This window comes from Sinocyclocheilus grahami, unplaced genomic scaffold (assembly GCF_001515645.1).
Source record: "Sinocyclocheilus grahami isolate Dianchi unplaced genomic scaffold, SAMN03320097.WGS_v1.1 scaffold1736.1, whole genome shotgun sequence".
Classification (NCBI taxonomy): Eukaryota; Metazoa; Chordata; class Actinopteri; order Cypriniformes; family Cyprinidae; genus Sinocyclocheilus; species Sinocyclocheilus grahami.
Window position 1 is genome coordinate 70640 of NW_015506915.1, and position 15110 is coordinate 85749.

Sequence of the window (15110 nt, forward strand, 5' to 3'; positions counted from 1 at the left end):
CACAGATGATTACAGAGTTTCACTAGATTTGTAGCGAGACGTGTTTTTGTAAGCCTGTTTTCACTGAAGCTGGAGTTTCCTTCTAAATAAAAGCTTAAAGTGCAGAATATGAATCGCTGACAGCTAGCGGTTTAAATGCAGTCCAGATTCACAAGATCTCTCTCAAGTGTAGAAATGAAGAAAGAAGTATTGTAATTCCCCTGCTGTAGTGTAAAGCTAAACTAATACACCTATGAAATATTCATTTTGATTTATTTTACAGTGCAATTGTTTTACAGTATATGCCTATTACTGTCATTGTTATTATATTCTAATTAGTTTGGCTTCTCAAACACCGGTGTGAATGTAATTTAGACTGAGACAGTAGATCACGAATAAAAAGAGGGTTGAGTCCTCTTTAAAGTTCAGGTACAAGTCAATTCACTGTTATCTTAGTTAAGAACATGGGTTGCAGCTCTTAATTTGGAACTCTCAAAGTGCATTAGATAGAATAATTTAACTTTAAAATGAACAAAATAATTTCATTTCCCCCTAATTCTTCATTGGTCTTTTTTTCTTTTTAAATATCTCAATAAATATCGTATCGTGGACTGCATATCGCGATAATATCGTATCATGATATTTTGATATCGTTACATCCCTATTTGCTCATGCTCATTGCAGTAAACACAGTGAGACAAAACAAGGGAAAGAACGGGATCGAAAAACAGCAGAAGATGGAGTGAAAAATGTTTATGCGAGTATTATTACAATCCTTCTTCCTTGGGTTTTATTTAGTGAAACATAGTGTGGAGAACATGACTTGATTATTTTGAACTTAATTTTTATTTCTCTTTTACAGCATAGTCTTTTTTGAGCTGCTTTACAGCAGAAATGAATTCAGTTTGTATTACTGAATTTTCCTGTTCATCACTGTGAAGCTTGCTTTGAAACAATCTGTATTGTATAAAGTTCCATATAAATAAAAGTGACTTGACGTGAAACATTTTGGATATATTTTGCAACATCTGCTGTTTGGTTGAAATGGAGGGGAATCGCTCTTCTACACAATATCAGAGGATAAACACACACACACTGAGATCCAGCTGTTATTGCTGTGTTTCTCTCAGGTTTGCCTGTTACTGGACTGTGATGTTTTATCTACGGTGAGCTCCAGAACTTACCAGCACCACTACTACGACAATGACGGTTAACTTCAGGTTCTTCATACACATGGCGTGGGCCAGATTACGGCTCGTTGTTTTAAAGGTGACGGACTGCACATACAAGAGGAATAATCATCAGCATACATAACACCATGAAGTGACTTAAACTAAAGTTTAAAACAGAAACTCACAGAATCCATCAGGTTCTCCGTTTTATCGATGAGCAGCTCGAGTCTCTCTCCTCTCTGAGCGATGGCCTCTCCCGCTTTTGCTAAACTGCCATACTTTTAAAAGACAATATCTCCATTTGCATTGAACTCAAACAGCAACATTACACACTAACTAACGTTAAAAAAGTGAAATCGAAATCAACCACCCCTTTAAACCATTTTCCTCATATTATTTCTGAACATATAACATGTATAAGACAAGTTTGCACAAGATGTAGTTGTAGTTCATGCATCTTTTCTGCAAAGATATTTAACAAGTGATTTTGTGTAACATTCACATCATGCTGACAGCTTCATGTGTGCTGCACTCGGAATAGAATTTTCTTGAACTAGAGCGTTAATACAGAACAAGTTACTTGAATCATGTTGAAGTCACATTTTCAAGTAGTTAAAAATCGAGAATCGGTCAAAGGTTCTGAAAAAAATTTAGATTGATTTTTTTTGCCAAATTGCCCAGTCCTAGTGCAAACCCCTGTCTAAGTTTAAGTTTCTCTTTTATGATCTCCCTTAGGAGAAATTTGTCTTCGATCAAGAGAGTAGACCAAACATACAACAATAACTACTGAGTTCCCTCTGTGTCTATCCACACAGACAAACACAGCGCAGAATAAGCAGGCAGTGGTGTTTACAGATGAAGCAGTACCATCTGCGCAGCCAGCGTGCTGGAGAACTCGCTGTTCATGGCGTAGGGCAGCGCGGTCTGAGCCCGCGAGCCGTAGGTGGTCTGGAAGCGCTTCTTCTTAACATTTGAAAGGATACTATGACAAAGCTATCGCTTTCCTTATTCAAACTGATTTTTTAATTTACATGAATATATGTTTGACCTGAAGAATGAAAGCTATATCATACACTTGGAAAATTACAAGCTATATCACCGCTTATCGACACTTAGGGTTGTGACAATACACTTAGCTCACGAGATGAGACAAAATACAGATACTTGCTTCACTAGAACGAGACAATATTTTAATACTATTTTTAAGAAATTCTCAATGACAAAATGTGTCTTTTGTTTGCAAAAAGTAAAACAATGCAGTTGTGTTTTGAAATATTGTAACTAATCTAGGGCTGTAACTAATGATTATTTTGGTAAGCAAGTAATCTACTGATTATTTTGACAATTGTGACCATGCCTGTGAAAACCCAGCTAAAGTCATTTTTTGTTATTTACTGTTTTCTACATAAAATCATCCTTCATAAAGATGTAGAACATTCTGTGAAAATATAACCTTTATATCTTTAATATTGCCTGAGTAAGGCCATGTCAAAGATTGAAATCATAGTGGAATTAATGGTTGAAATCACAGACTGTTTCCGGCACAGACTGCATAGTGTCCATGGGGACAAACGAGCGACTCGAGAGGTGAACTAATCATTTCAATAGGATGCCGTGCATGCGCACTCAACACGAAATGAGCCAATCCCTCGTCGTTCCCGAGTCATATTAAAGATTGATGCAGGACACATCAGTAGCTCAGAACCACAGATACTCACGTCATCGGTGATGCACAGATACACGATCCTCTCGTGGCAGATGTAGTGGAAGAGATAGCTGGAAAACAGCAGCAAGCACACACAGAGCATCAGAGCGGGCCTCAGGGAACACTCACAGTCCAACAGCTCAGTCTCAGACGCACCTGCCGTGGGAATACGTAAGCCTGTTGTTTTCCGAGGGGATTTTGGCCAGGATCTGTTCTGTCACCTCCAGGAAGTTTCCAGAGAAGCAGGCGTGTTTAGCCAGGACAGTGGATCCTCGAGCCACCACCGCAAACAGGACAGCCATCGCCACAAACACAGCTGATCCCACACTGATTCACACACACCATAGAGAGCATTCCTGAAAATACTGCATCTTTCATCACAGTTTATATTTTATGACACGGTATGCCTTGTGATCTGCAATGGAAGAAAGAGTCAGCATCAAAGGACCCAAAACAAAGAAGGCAATAATCTCGTGGCCTTTTGGTCAGTAACTAGTTACACTAATAATCTTAGGCTACTTTGTGCAGTAACTAGTAGTGTAACTAATTACTAATAAGATTTCAGTAATAAAATTACAGTTACTATTAGGGCTGAACGATTAATTGCATTTGCGATTATATCGCGATATGAAAAAACACGATTTTTCAATCGCAGAGTCTGCGATTACACGGTCACGTGACACGCGAGAGTAAAGAGGTGTGTTCGACTTGAAGATCGATCGGTGTGTGTCATCAAAGTACGGCGAGAGAAAGCATAAGGCGACGTCCGCGCTCTCTTATAGCTCTCGCAGTACTTTGATGACACACACCCCTCGGTCTAAGCAGCGCTGCTTCAAGTCGAGCGCAGGCCATCAGCAGAAAAAGAAAAGAAATAAATCAGTAAACAGACAAAGGACGTAACTTAGAATGAGAGATGGATCAGTTTGTGAAAGGGAAGAGAAAAGCTATAGATGAAGTCGCACAGACCCAGGCAGCTGCTGGCCATTTAAAAGCTAAATGCTGAAAATATGACGAGGCATGCTCTCGGCTTCACTCACTGTGTCTACACCGGATGCTACAGTTGTGCGTTGCGCCGCAACAGCTCTACACTGACGCGACAAAGAGACCGTTGCAAATCATTTTAACTTTGTGTCAGTACGTCATAAATAGAACAAGGCATCAGTTTAATGTCGGGTTTTGTCGTGTCTCGTCGCGCCGCATCCAGTGTGCACAGCGTCACTGATTATAATGGGTTCTACTTAGGGATGTAACGACTCACTCAACTCACGATTCGATTCGATTATAAATTAAATGTGTCCTTTTATTATTGCTTGGACAAAATGCTGCACATTTCTTTGTGAAATTGAAATATAACACTATAATAATATACTAATATAGCACTTGCATATTATTGCTCTTTTGTTGGTTTTGATTGCTTCTATTGTCCTCATTTGTAAATCGCTTTGGATAAAAGCGTCTGCTAAATTACAAAATTTTTATATAATGTAAATGTAAATAACAAAACTAAATATAAATTTTAAAACAAGCCCCAAATCAAATAACACAAATAAAATAAATATCTTCATATAAACAAAATAAGGCTTTGTCTGTGCTCTTTCCGTTTAAAATTAGAGGCAAACACTGCATTTTAATCTTGATCCAAACAAAGATGCTGCATACATCCAAGCTGTAAACAAAGCAGCGCTGCGCTTATGAACTTTAATATGCATTGTACAGAGGCAAGATGAAAAGAAATAATACCATCTAAACATTTCTAAAGACAGTAAGTTCCCCTCAGACATCCATTCATATAAACTCCTACCCCTAAATTAATCGCGATTTGTTTAGCATAGGGCTGTAGTACTCGAGTCCGGTCTCGAGACATTTTTCTATCGTCTCGGACTTGTCTCGGACTCGTTGGGTGTTTGCACTCGGACTCGTCTCGGACTCGTTGGTGTTTGCACTCGGACTTGTCTCGGAATTGGTCATTGGACTCGCCAAATGTTCTCGTTGGTCTCGACCGTGTCCAGCAATATGCTTTTTTTTCTCCTTAAAAACAAAACCACATTTGCATGTTGCGCCTGAAAACGCGTGGAAAACGCTAGGTGCGCCGCTTTCTCCTTCTTTCCAAAGCACTCTGTAGCCTGCGCTCTATGCTTGCGCTCCCGTGGCGTCTGCCGTTGCTAAGCAACTATGACCTGCGCTCTCCATGAAGACGCGGAAGTTTCAGCAAAGGATAAATGGATTTGCAGCACAAAAAACAAAGAGAGTTGAGCCGGAAGGCATCCTGAACATAAGAATTAGCCTTTGTATGTGACTCTTTGGTAACACTTTACAATAAGATTAATTAGTTAACTACATTAGTTAACAATAATAATGAATATTCCTCCTACAGCATTTATTAATATTCGTTAACTTTAATTTCAGCATTCACTAATGCATTATTCAAATGACAAGTTGTTTTTGTTAACATTAATGCACTGTGAACTAACATGAACTAACAATGAATGAACAACTGTATTTTTATTAAATAATGTTAACAAAGACAAAAATAAATAGTGTAATAAATATATTGTTAATTGTTTGTTCATGTTAGTTAATACATTAACTAATGTTAACAAAGGACACCTTATTGTAAAATGTTACCGACTCTTTTTATGAGGTTAGAAACAGGGCTGAAAGATGAATCGTATTTTCATTGTCATTGCAGTATGAGCGTGTTATTTAGCAATGTGCACCGAAATGTGCTATGAAATAGCAGAGTTGGTGGATTTAGGCGCCAGAGTGCAGAATTCAGCACTCAACAAAACTCTGGCGCTTCAGCGATGGCTCATCTGAACGCCTTTGATTGGCCATTGCATTAATAAACTCAATGGAATCGTATGTTATTGGTTGTAATGCTCACCGCTGTAAAAACAAACAACAAATATTTAGTTTTATTTGCTGGCCCTAATATGCAGAGTTAATTATTTATCACAAGTAATCATCATTGCAAAAAAAAAAAAACTCCACTGTTATCACACACAGCAGAATTTCCTCATATCGTGCAGGACTATTAGAAAGGCAAAACCAATGCAAATCAGTGGATATGTCTGCTATTATAGGATAGGTGTGTTAAGGCCAGTTGGAGCTAACCTCTGCAGGGCATTGGCCCTCCAGGATCTAGTTAGGAGACCCCAGTCCTACAGAGTTGTTACTTTGCACATGCTTTTTGATCATTACAAATAATAATGTAAAATGATTTTCTTAGAATAGGATATATGCCGTCTCTCGCATCACATACATTATCAATAGTTAAGTATGTGGTCTTGAAAAGGATCCTTTTTTTCTCTCATTTGGACTCGGTCTCGACTTGGACTCGAAACTTTTGGACTTGGTCTCGACTAGTCCTGGTCTTGGACTCGACTACAGCTCTAGTTTAGCATCTCAACCGATTTGAATCGTCACATATTTGAATTGATTTTCAGCCGGCTCGCGGTTAATCGTTACATCCCTAGTTCTACTGTATTTTGGCGCTGCGTCCGGTGGAGACATGGTGTTTAATGTCGTTGGTGAGGAAAGCCTGTGTGTGTCCTATGCCTTAGCGGACAGCATGAAACCCACAATAAATAAATAAATAACAGAGAGAGAATAATAATAACAACCGTTATTCTCTCTATGCTATTTTTCAATGTTTCAAGTGATGCAGGTGTTTTTTTCCCTGTAGGTTTTTTTTTATTAAAAAAGCATTAATTTTTCATAACATACTGGCCTGGCCTACAGAAAAGAACATTTGTGTTTAATCTATCTAATCGTGTGTTGGTCATACTATACAATGATTTATAGCTTGTCTTTGTTGAATAATACAGAACATAAAGAGCTTTAAACAATAATTGCATATTAAATCGCAATCGCAATATTGGTAAAAAAAAAATCGCAATTAGATTATTTTCCAAAATCGCTCAGCCCTAGTTACTATTCATAAACCCCGCTGATTTAAAATCCAACAATATAATAATTCCTAGATTTAGCTTTATAATTGTCATGCCTTGCACAGACACATGAAGTCACCAGAGCAGCAGGCGAGCTCGGAATATGGACAAGCTTACATTCAGCGGATGGAAATATTGCTGGTACACTGATATTGTGAGGAGAACAGATGATCTGAACACTGTTGTGTACGTGACGTTACTTTACTCTGCCGCTACACGGCTTGCCCTCATCCCTCTGATCCTGATATACACTGTATTAAACCTTTTTAGAAAATGAAACATTTTCTTATGAACTTATATGATTTATTTTGATCGTGGAATATAATCGTGTATGGGTATAGCAGAGAAACTATAGCTACAATTAGCTACACATGACAATTAATGAGGTTACTACAACACTTTAACTGAAACGTTACTTTGAGAGTCTGTAATAACTTCTGACGGCGATGCAGTGTGGGTTTTGGTGAGGCAGAAATATACTGTTAGTAACATTTCAGAAGAATTGTGTGGGTAAGATACGCAATTACAGCTTCTGTGGGGCGTGAAGGAAAAGTAATGCAATGTAACTAACTACTACTAAAGTAATAAGTGAAGTAATACTATTACTTTTGAAAGGAGTTACATATTAACTGAAATGTCTCACAATATGGCACTTAAAATAAAAAGAGTGTGACTTCCGGTAGACAAAAAACTATTAGAAACTATGAATAATTGTACTGCCTGCAATTAGTAAGCTCTGTTTGAGGTCACACTGACTGTACGGAGCATTAGTATTCAAAACAAATGAATTGCGTGACAATGTGGTCACAGATTACAGCAGTGGCAACACTGTTTCACACTGACAGCACAGAGCAGTTAGCTTGCCTCTGAGGCTCTGCTAGTGCTGCAGATACCTGCCACTCCATGCAATGCATCACGAAACCTAGACTCTACAAGCTGTGCCCAAGCTGTGCCCAAGCTGACCCCAAGCTGTGCCCAAGCTGAGCCCAAGCTGAGCCCAAGCTGTGCCCAAGCTGAGCCCAGATCTCTCAGGGCTATACCATCTCCTGCACTGACAGCTTTTCTGCACATTGGTTCAACATATTCACAAATGTTAAAGGGCAGTGAAAAAACCTAATTTGACTCCTTTCAGAACAGGAATAGGTCACTACTTGTATACGTTCAAAGAAACAAGAAATAACAAAGCACTGTAAATTACTTTAAAGCCTTAAATCTATTCCTTGAATAATTTGTACTTGTTTACAGACGTGTTTTTTTTTAATTGCTTTTCTTATTTAGTTTTTATTTATTTATTTTAAGTATTTGTTTTCATTCAGTTTAAATGTTATTGCCCTTATATATTCTTTGTTCTAAAAATTGCAATAAAAAGCACGACTAAGATGCACTGGACACACGATTGTTTTTCTAATAAACACCAAAACAGCTTGATGCTAGCTCTCGCGGGTCACTGTGTATTAGCATGTACTAATGCTCGTGTTTATATGCGCTTGACCTCGCTCTGCTGAAGTTAATAACCGCGCGACAGCGACAGCGACACGATGAGAAAGCAGATGAACCCGGGCTGCTGAGTAACGATGGCTCGATCTCACCGGATGAAGATCCATCAGTCGCTCATCGTCTGCTCGGTTACCTGAAACGCTGACGATGCAGCGCCGCTTTCCTCGATGTCTTTAAGGCGGAGAGGCACACACGGCACTGTCATTGCCTGACAAACACGGCTGAAATCATAAATAAATACTAGTTACAAATATCACCGGTCCGTGAGAATCGAAAAATCAACAAACGTCAGCGTGTTCCGCGTTGCGTCACATGCGTGCGACCACGAGACTTCCGCGTTGCGTCACATGCGTGCGACCACGAGACTTCCGCGTTGCGTCACATGCGTGCGACCACGAGACTTCCGCGTTGCGTCACATGCGTGCGACCACGAGACTTCCGCGTTGCGTCACATGCGTGCGACCACGAGACTTCCGCGTTGCGTCACATGCGTGCGACCACGAGACTTCCGCGTTGTGCATCTTTCTATAAGCCTGTGTTTGAAAATAAAACAAAGTAAAAATTATGCAATCTTTAACAAGCAGTCTTTTGTAGGCTTTATAAAAATGTTGATAATTTTAAAACTTAATATAGAAATATTGATCATAATTAGAATAACGTTTTATTGTATTTATACTAGTATCTTATATCGCGATTAATCGCAGCCACAAAAGGTTTTGTTTACATAATATATGCATGTGTGCTGTGTGTATTTATTATGTGTATATATAAGTACACACACATGCATGTATATATTTAAGGCAAATATAATAAAATATATAATATAAACTAAGAATATAAATATATACATGTAAATATTTTTTAAATATATACTGTATGTGTGTGTGTGTTTATATATATATACATAATACATATACACAGTACACACGCATATATTATGTAAAAAACTTGTATTTTGGATGCGAGTAATAATTTGACCGCACTAATACATACCTACCTTCCCGTCAGCTTTGTGCTTTCATTGTTGCTGCTATAATGCAATGTGTAATGTGGCAGGAATAAGTTTGTGAACCCTTGGAAATACCTGGATTCCTCACAGAACGTGTTATAGACACACCATCTGTCTAACACTTTTATTGCATGCAGCAGTAATCATTCACAAAAGTAAGTGAACCCTTGAATGCCTTCACATTTAGTCATCTAGCAGACGCTTTTATCCAGACTTACAAGTGTAGCCTGCACTTGAACATCTTTCTCTGAATGTGGCAATTAACATTGTCCCTTTAGCTCCACATTTGGTGCGAGAAGGACGTTGTTTTGTAAAAAAAGAAACACTGGATCTGAGCAACAAACAGGAATGAAGCTCAGCGTGAGAGTATTTCACATCGGGATCTGGAAACAGTACCAAACCACAATTAGAAGAACTAGACTTTGAGAATGACACTGTTTTTATTATTTACTACTATTTTAAAGCATTTGATTTGCAGCGGTTAAAAAGCATCTGATCATAGGGATGTGCAAATGTATGTCATGTAATGTGGATGTGTTACGTCATATGGATTTTTTTCAAGGATTGCTTTGGCAAGTTTTTTAAACTCATTAAATTCTAATCAAACTTTGTTTTGGCCTGATTTAGTTTGCAATGACATTCTTTGATTTCACATGAAGTATATCGGAGTCTTCAGCGCTTTTCTGATTTCATTTATATGTTACTAGAGATGCATAAGTGCTTACAAGAAACAGCCTGAGCTTCAATAACTGCACCGCATCTTCCTTCTGATGCTTGATAATCAGTGCTTTGCATGACAAAAAAAAGATGTGAAACAATCATAGATACTACGAGGCTATAACGCTGCACTAGAGGAATTATGATTATATTACTCATTTGGAGTGTTTTAGTTTCACTGCTTCAATACTGCACTAATGGAACTGATAAGAGCTATGCTATTTCTAAACAAAACCAAGTGAGAGCTGCTGTTTTAGCTCTGTGCTACAGAAAGATGGGTATGATTATGTGTGAGTGTTTCAGCTCTGTGTGTCAGATATGAAGCAGTCTCTCACCTCGCGTCTGAATGCGGAAGTTGATCTTGCTTTCTGACGGGTGCGTGATGCTGTAGCCACAGAACTCCACGTCCTGACTGCAGAAACAAACCACACGCCTCAGACTACACACTGCTGACACACACACACTCCTCTGCTGTTACACAGATGCAAACAGGTGAGAAGATCCACACGCAATTTCTTTTGAAGACATTTGCTTTACATGCTCTTTTGTAGCTGCTTTAAGGGTTTTTTTTATTAGGGGTTCAAGCACGTAGTGCTGAAACCCTATTGTAATTGTAAGGATTTTTATTATTACTTTTCCGCCGTAAAACTGATCGTGCAGACCAAACCGTAAGGCCTAGAGACTTGAAACTTGGCCAGATGGTAGAGCTCAATTTGGGGAGAACCTGACAAAGACTCACACCAATCAGCCAATAGGGGGCGCTACAGCAAACAAAAATGTGAAATCGCTCATATCATATAAAAACCTACTTTCGTGAACTAGTCCTAGGTTTTTCGGCTGATCGAAACCAAACCACTGCAGAAATATTCTCTGGACAGTGAATATCAATAATTATCAAAAAAAATAAAATTGACTCACCATCGCATAGGGACGCCAAACCATTCATAAGGGGCGGGGCCAATTTTACTAAAATGACTATAACTCATGAACAGAATGATATCTTCACCAAACTTGGTACGCCTGTGCAAGAGCTCAATTTTTGGTCAAATAAAAAAAATTGCACAGCTTTGCCACTTGGTGGCACTATAAGATGGAAAAAAACATAAAAATGCCTAGAACTACGCAAGCATTAGTCCAACTGATCCGGAAATTGGTATGCAGTGTTTTTGTCCAATGTGCCATAAGTGTCTATGAGGACACTGGCGTATCTCAAAAAACACGGCTGCCATCGGCCAATGAAGTTTGAGCACTTATTAGACAAGGTTAACGGAGGCAGATCAAAACGAAACCCGGTGGGCATGTTCGACCCATGGCCCTAAAGGTCTGTAAGAATTTAGAAAGAAATCGGCCACTAGGGGGCGAAATTAAATTTTTGAAGTTCATAAATGATTGTATATGGCATGATTTTTCACACATACACTCAATCTTCATATCATTTGATAGATCTCTTCATGCTGAGAAACTTTGCCTCAAGAACCACTGCTGTCAATCAAATCTCTCATTAATTACTCTCCATTGTATTAAAATCCTACTTTTGCGAACTAGTCCTAGGTTTTTTGCTCAATCTCGGTCAAACCACTGCAGCACAATTCTCTGGACTCTCTAGATCAATAATTATAAAAATGATTTAGCTATAACGGGGTCATTTAGAAAAGGGGCGTGGCCATATATACCCAAAAGCCTATAAAACCTAAACTCAAAACAGTACAAAACTTGGTGAAAACATTTGGCAGATAACTCTTAACAATCATGCACAGTTTCATCAAGATTGGACTATAGGTGGCGCTATAACTGCTATGCAGGCTATTTAAGACAATATTGGCTGATTAGACCTGAAATGCAAAATGTTTGCCCTCTCTCTCTCTCTTCACCGTTCCCACATCTCAGACCTCAAATACATAAAATATTACCCTTTTTAGAAAGTTTTTTTAAAGTAAAGAGTAGTGCTGTCAAACGATTAATCGCATCCAAAATAAGTTTTCGTTTACATAATATATGCGTGTGTACTGTGTATATTTATTATGTCTATATAAACACACACGCATAAAGTATATATTTTAAAAAGATTTACATAAACATAACTAGGGTTGCAAAGGGGTGGACACTTTCCAAAAATCCCTGTAATATTCCCAAAAATTCTGGAAAGTTTCCAAAATTTACTGGAAATGTTCCACCTTTTTGCAACCCTAAACATAACACATTTTTCTTAAACATATACATGCATGTGTGTGTATTTATATATATATATATATATATAGACATAATATACACAGTACACATATATTATGTAAAAAAAACTTTTATTTTGGATGTGATTAATCGCTATTAATCGTTTGACAGCACTAATAAAGACTAAAGAAAATACTATACAAAACTTATTGAAACAACAGTTCTCTATTTACCCCCTCCCTCATAAAAACACTTTCTCACTGGATCTAAGCAAATCTCACCGGTGACCTATTTTGATCTGAAAAAGGTGAGTTGTCACAGAAAGGTGAGGGGTTTGCATCTATGCATTAGCACTCGTCTCGGCAGAAACGTCTCATTGATGTCATGAAGGCAATGCTAATGAGGGAGAGCCGATCGAAAGCAGACGCGATCGTGTTTAGTCGTGTACAGTCTGACCTCTTCATGATCATGTATCGGAGCGAGTTTCCCAGCGTGTGATCCTCTTCATGAAGCACAAACGTCACACAGCCCTCGTCTGCGCCGTCCGTCCGCACCTGAAACACAAACATCACTCATCTGAGTCCAACACGCGTGTGGAGAAACACAGGGCTGCTGGTCATGCACCAAACAGTACATCATTCACACAGAATGCCCACATTATCACAGCTGAGAAAATGAACTCACTCAGAGTTAAACTGCGTCAGAACTAGTTCATCTTGATAATGTCAGATAACTTTGATAGAAAGGCGTGTAATGAATTCAGCTGAACACAATTAGATAATACCAATTTAGCTAATTACCAAGCAATGCTTCATTCTGTTCAGTCTGTGGTGGAAAAACATCGCATTAGCAATTAAAGAACAAACATGCTCAGGGCAAAGCTTCTGAATAATTTTTGGTCCCAAATTTTACCGTTAGTTTTGGGTATAATATGTCACGGTTCGCTTTATTTTGCTATCCTCACTTACATAAATGAACTATAGTGTCCTGCACCCACTAGTACAATAAAATATCAAATGATATCTGCTCTCTGAATAATTCTTGGGTTGACTGTATGCATGCATGTATGTATCAGGAATAATAGCATGGCAACATTAACAGTATCATTTCCATACATCATTTACAACAATATAACATTTCCTTAAGAAGCAATCGCTACAAAAACATACAAGTAACAGCAACGGAACTGATACAAATCAGAAAGAATCTTTCAATTTAATCAGTGAGAAAAATTCTAAAGTTCTTCCTGGAAAGACCTTTTAAAAATGTCTTTTAGCATATTTTCTGAGTGAAGACGTCGTCTTATATCATTCTATTAAAATAGGTTTTACACTTGAATAATTCGTACACAAGTCACAGACTGCTTTCTCTTCTCATTTGAATAAATATGAATGAGGGAGTCTTGAATGTGCAACTCTTGCATAAACGACTCGTCACATCTATTTCAAAACAGTAGTTACTTCTTTCATTTACTACTGGATTCACCTCGTATAGTTTGCTGTATATGCATTAATTCCAAGCCATTCACCATGTATTATTATTAATGCACATTTTTATTATTTCTCATAAACTGAAGCCAAGCGCTTTGTTTCAGGGCAGAAGAACCGTTTCGGGTTGAGAAGTTTTCACAGCTGGGTTTTTTAAGTGTTTGTGACATCCTCTACAGATTAAACGGAGCTTTTAAATCTGAATAATCTTCACAATGTCTTTTAGCATATTTTATGAAGACGTCATCTTATATCATTCTATTAAAATAGGTTTTACACTCGAATAATTCGTACACAAGTCACAGACTGCTTTCTCTTCTCATTTGAATAAATATGAATGAGGGAGTCTTGAATGTGCAACTCTTGCATAAACGACCCGTCACATCTATTTCAAAACAGTAGTTACTTCTTTCATTTACTACTGGATTCACCTCGTATAGTTTGCTGTGTATGCATTAATTCCAAGCCATTCACCATGTATTATTATTAATGCACATTTTTATTATTTCTCATAAACTGAAGCCAAGCGCTTTGTTTCAGGGCAGAAGAACCGTTTCGGGTTGAGAAGTTTTCACAGCTGGGTTTTTTAAGTGTTTGTGACATCCTCTACAGATTAAACGGAGCTTTTAAATCTGAATAATCTTCACATGACTGAACTAGAGCTGCAACACTGGTTTTATATGACTGATTCATTTATCATTTCATTTGATAGATTGGAATTTACTTTCTTTTTATTACTTAAAAAACACATTATTCCACATGCATAATGTTGTCCTCCAAACAATGTGCGAACTGAAGGCTATGAAAACGCACAGGATCTCTGCTGTCCACCTTAACTTTAATTCAGCTATTATATTGGCTGAACAAAACCGCTTGTGATGTTGCAAACTGGTCTTTCTTATCTTCTTTGAATGAATGCATTGTTGCATGAACACACTGGTTTGTAGCACTAACAGTGTTACAGTTATTTCCCCGTAACTGCTAATCAATCACTTCTGCTTGGCAAAATAACGTGAACGACTTTATGTGCAAAATAAGGGTTAACACATAAATATCATGTTCCAAGACAAAAACACTTGCTTTTGTAAAATAAAAAAAAATAGGCTACAACTTTAAAATGTGAAAGTTAAAATTGCTAAATTAAAAACTGAAATAAATGAACACAAACTAAATGTTGGCACATTCGTTCACCTGCACAGAGTAGTATTAAATATGATTTTTGCATATGATAATCATTTAGGTACTGCTCTCAGAAAAATACAGTAACTTGTGCCGGAGGAAGAATTGCACACCTACATGAAATGTCTAATTCTAGTCTTTTTTTATTTTACTGACAACCCCATTTATATATATATATATATATATATATATATATATATATATATATATATATATATATATATATATATATATATATTCTCTCTA

The 15110-nt window shown here is 37.7% G+C and overlaps 1 protein-coding gene and 1 pseudogene across 1 annotated transcript in view; both read right to left on the reverse strand.

Moving 5' to 3' along the window:
* Positions 1-1833: 1833 nt before the first annotated feature.
* LOC107572337 (vesicle-associated membrane protein 7-like) lies at positions 1834-8430 on the reverse strand (annotated as a pseudogene).
* A 1855-nt stretch (positions 8431-10285) lies between these two features.
* Positions 10286-15110, reverse strand: part of polr1d (RNA polymerase I and III subunit D) — an 8948-nt gene continuing 4123 nt past the window's right edge. The window contains exons 3-4 of the mRNA XM_016258771.1: positions 12655-12752; positions 10286-10441 (exon numbers count right to left, since the gene is read on the reverse strand). Of these exons, the coding sequence (XP_016114257.1) occupies positions 10342-10441; positions 12655-12752 (198 nt within the window). The 3' untranslated portion in view covers positions 10286-10341. The remainder of the gene's footprint in view (positions 10442-12654; positions 12753-15110) is intronic.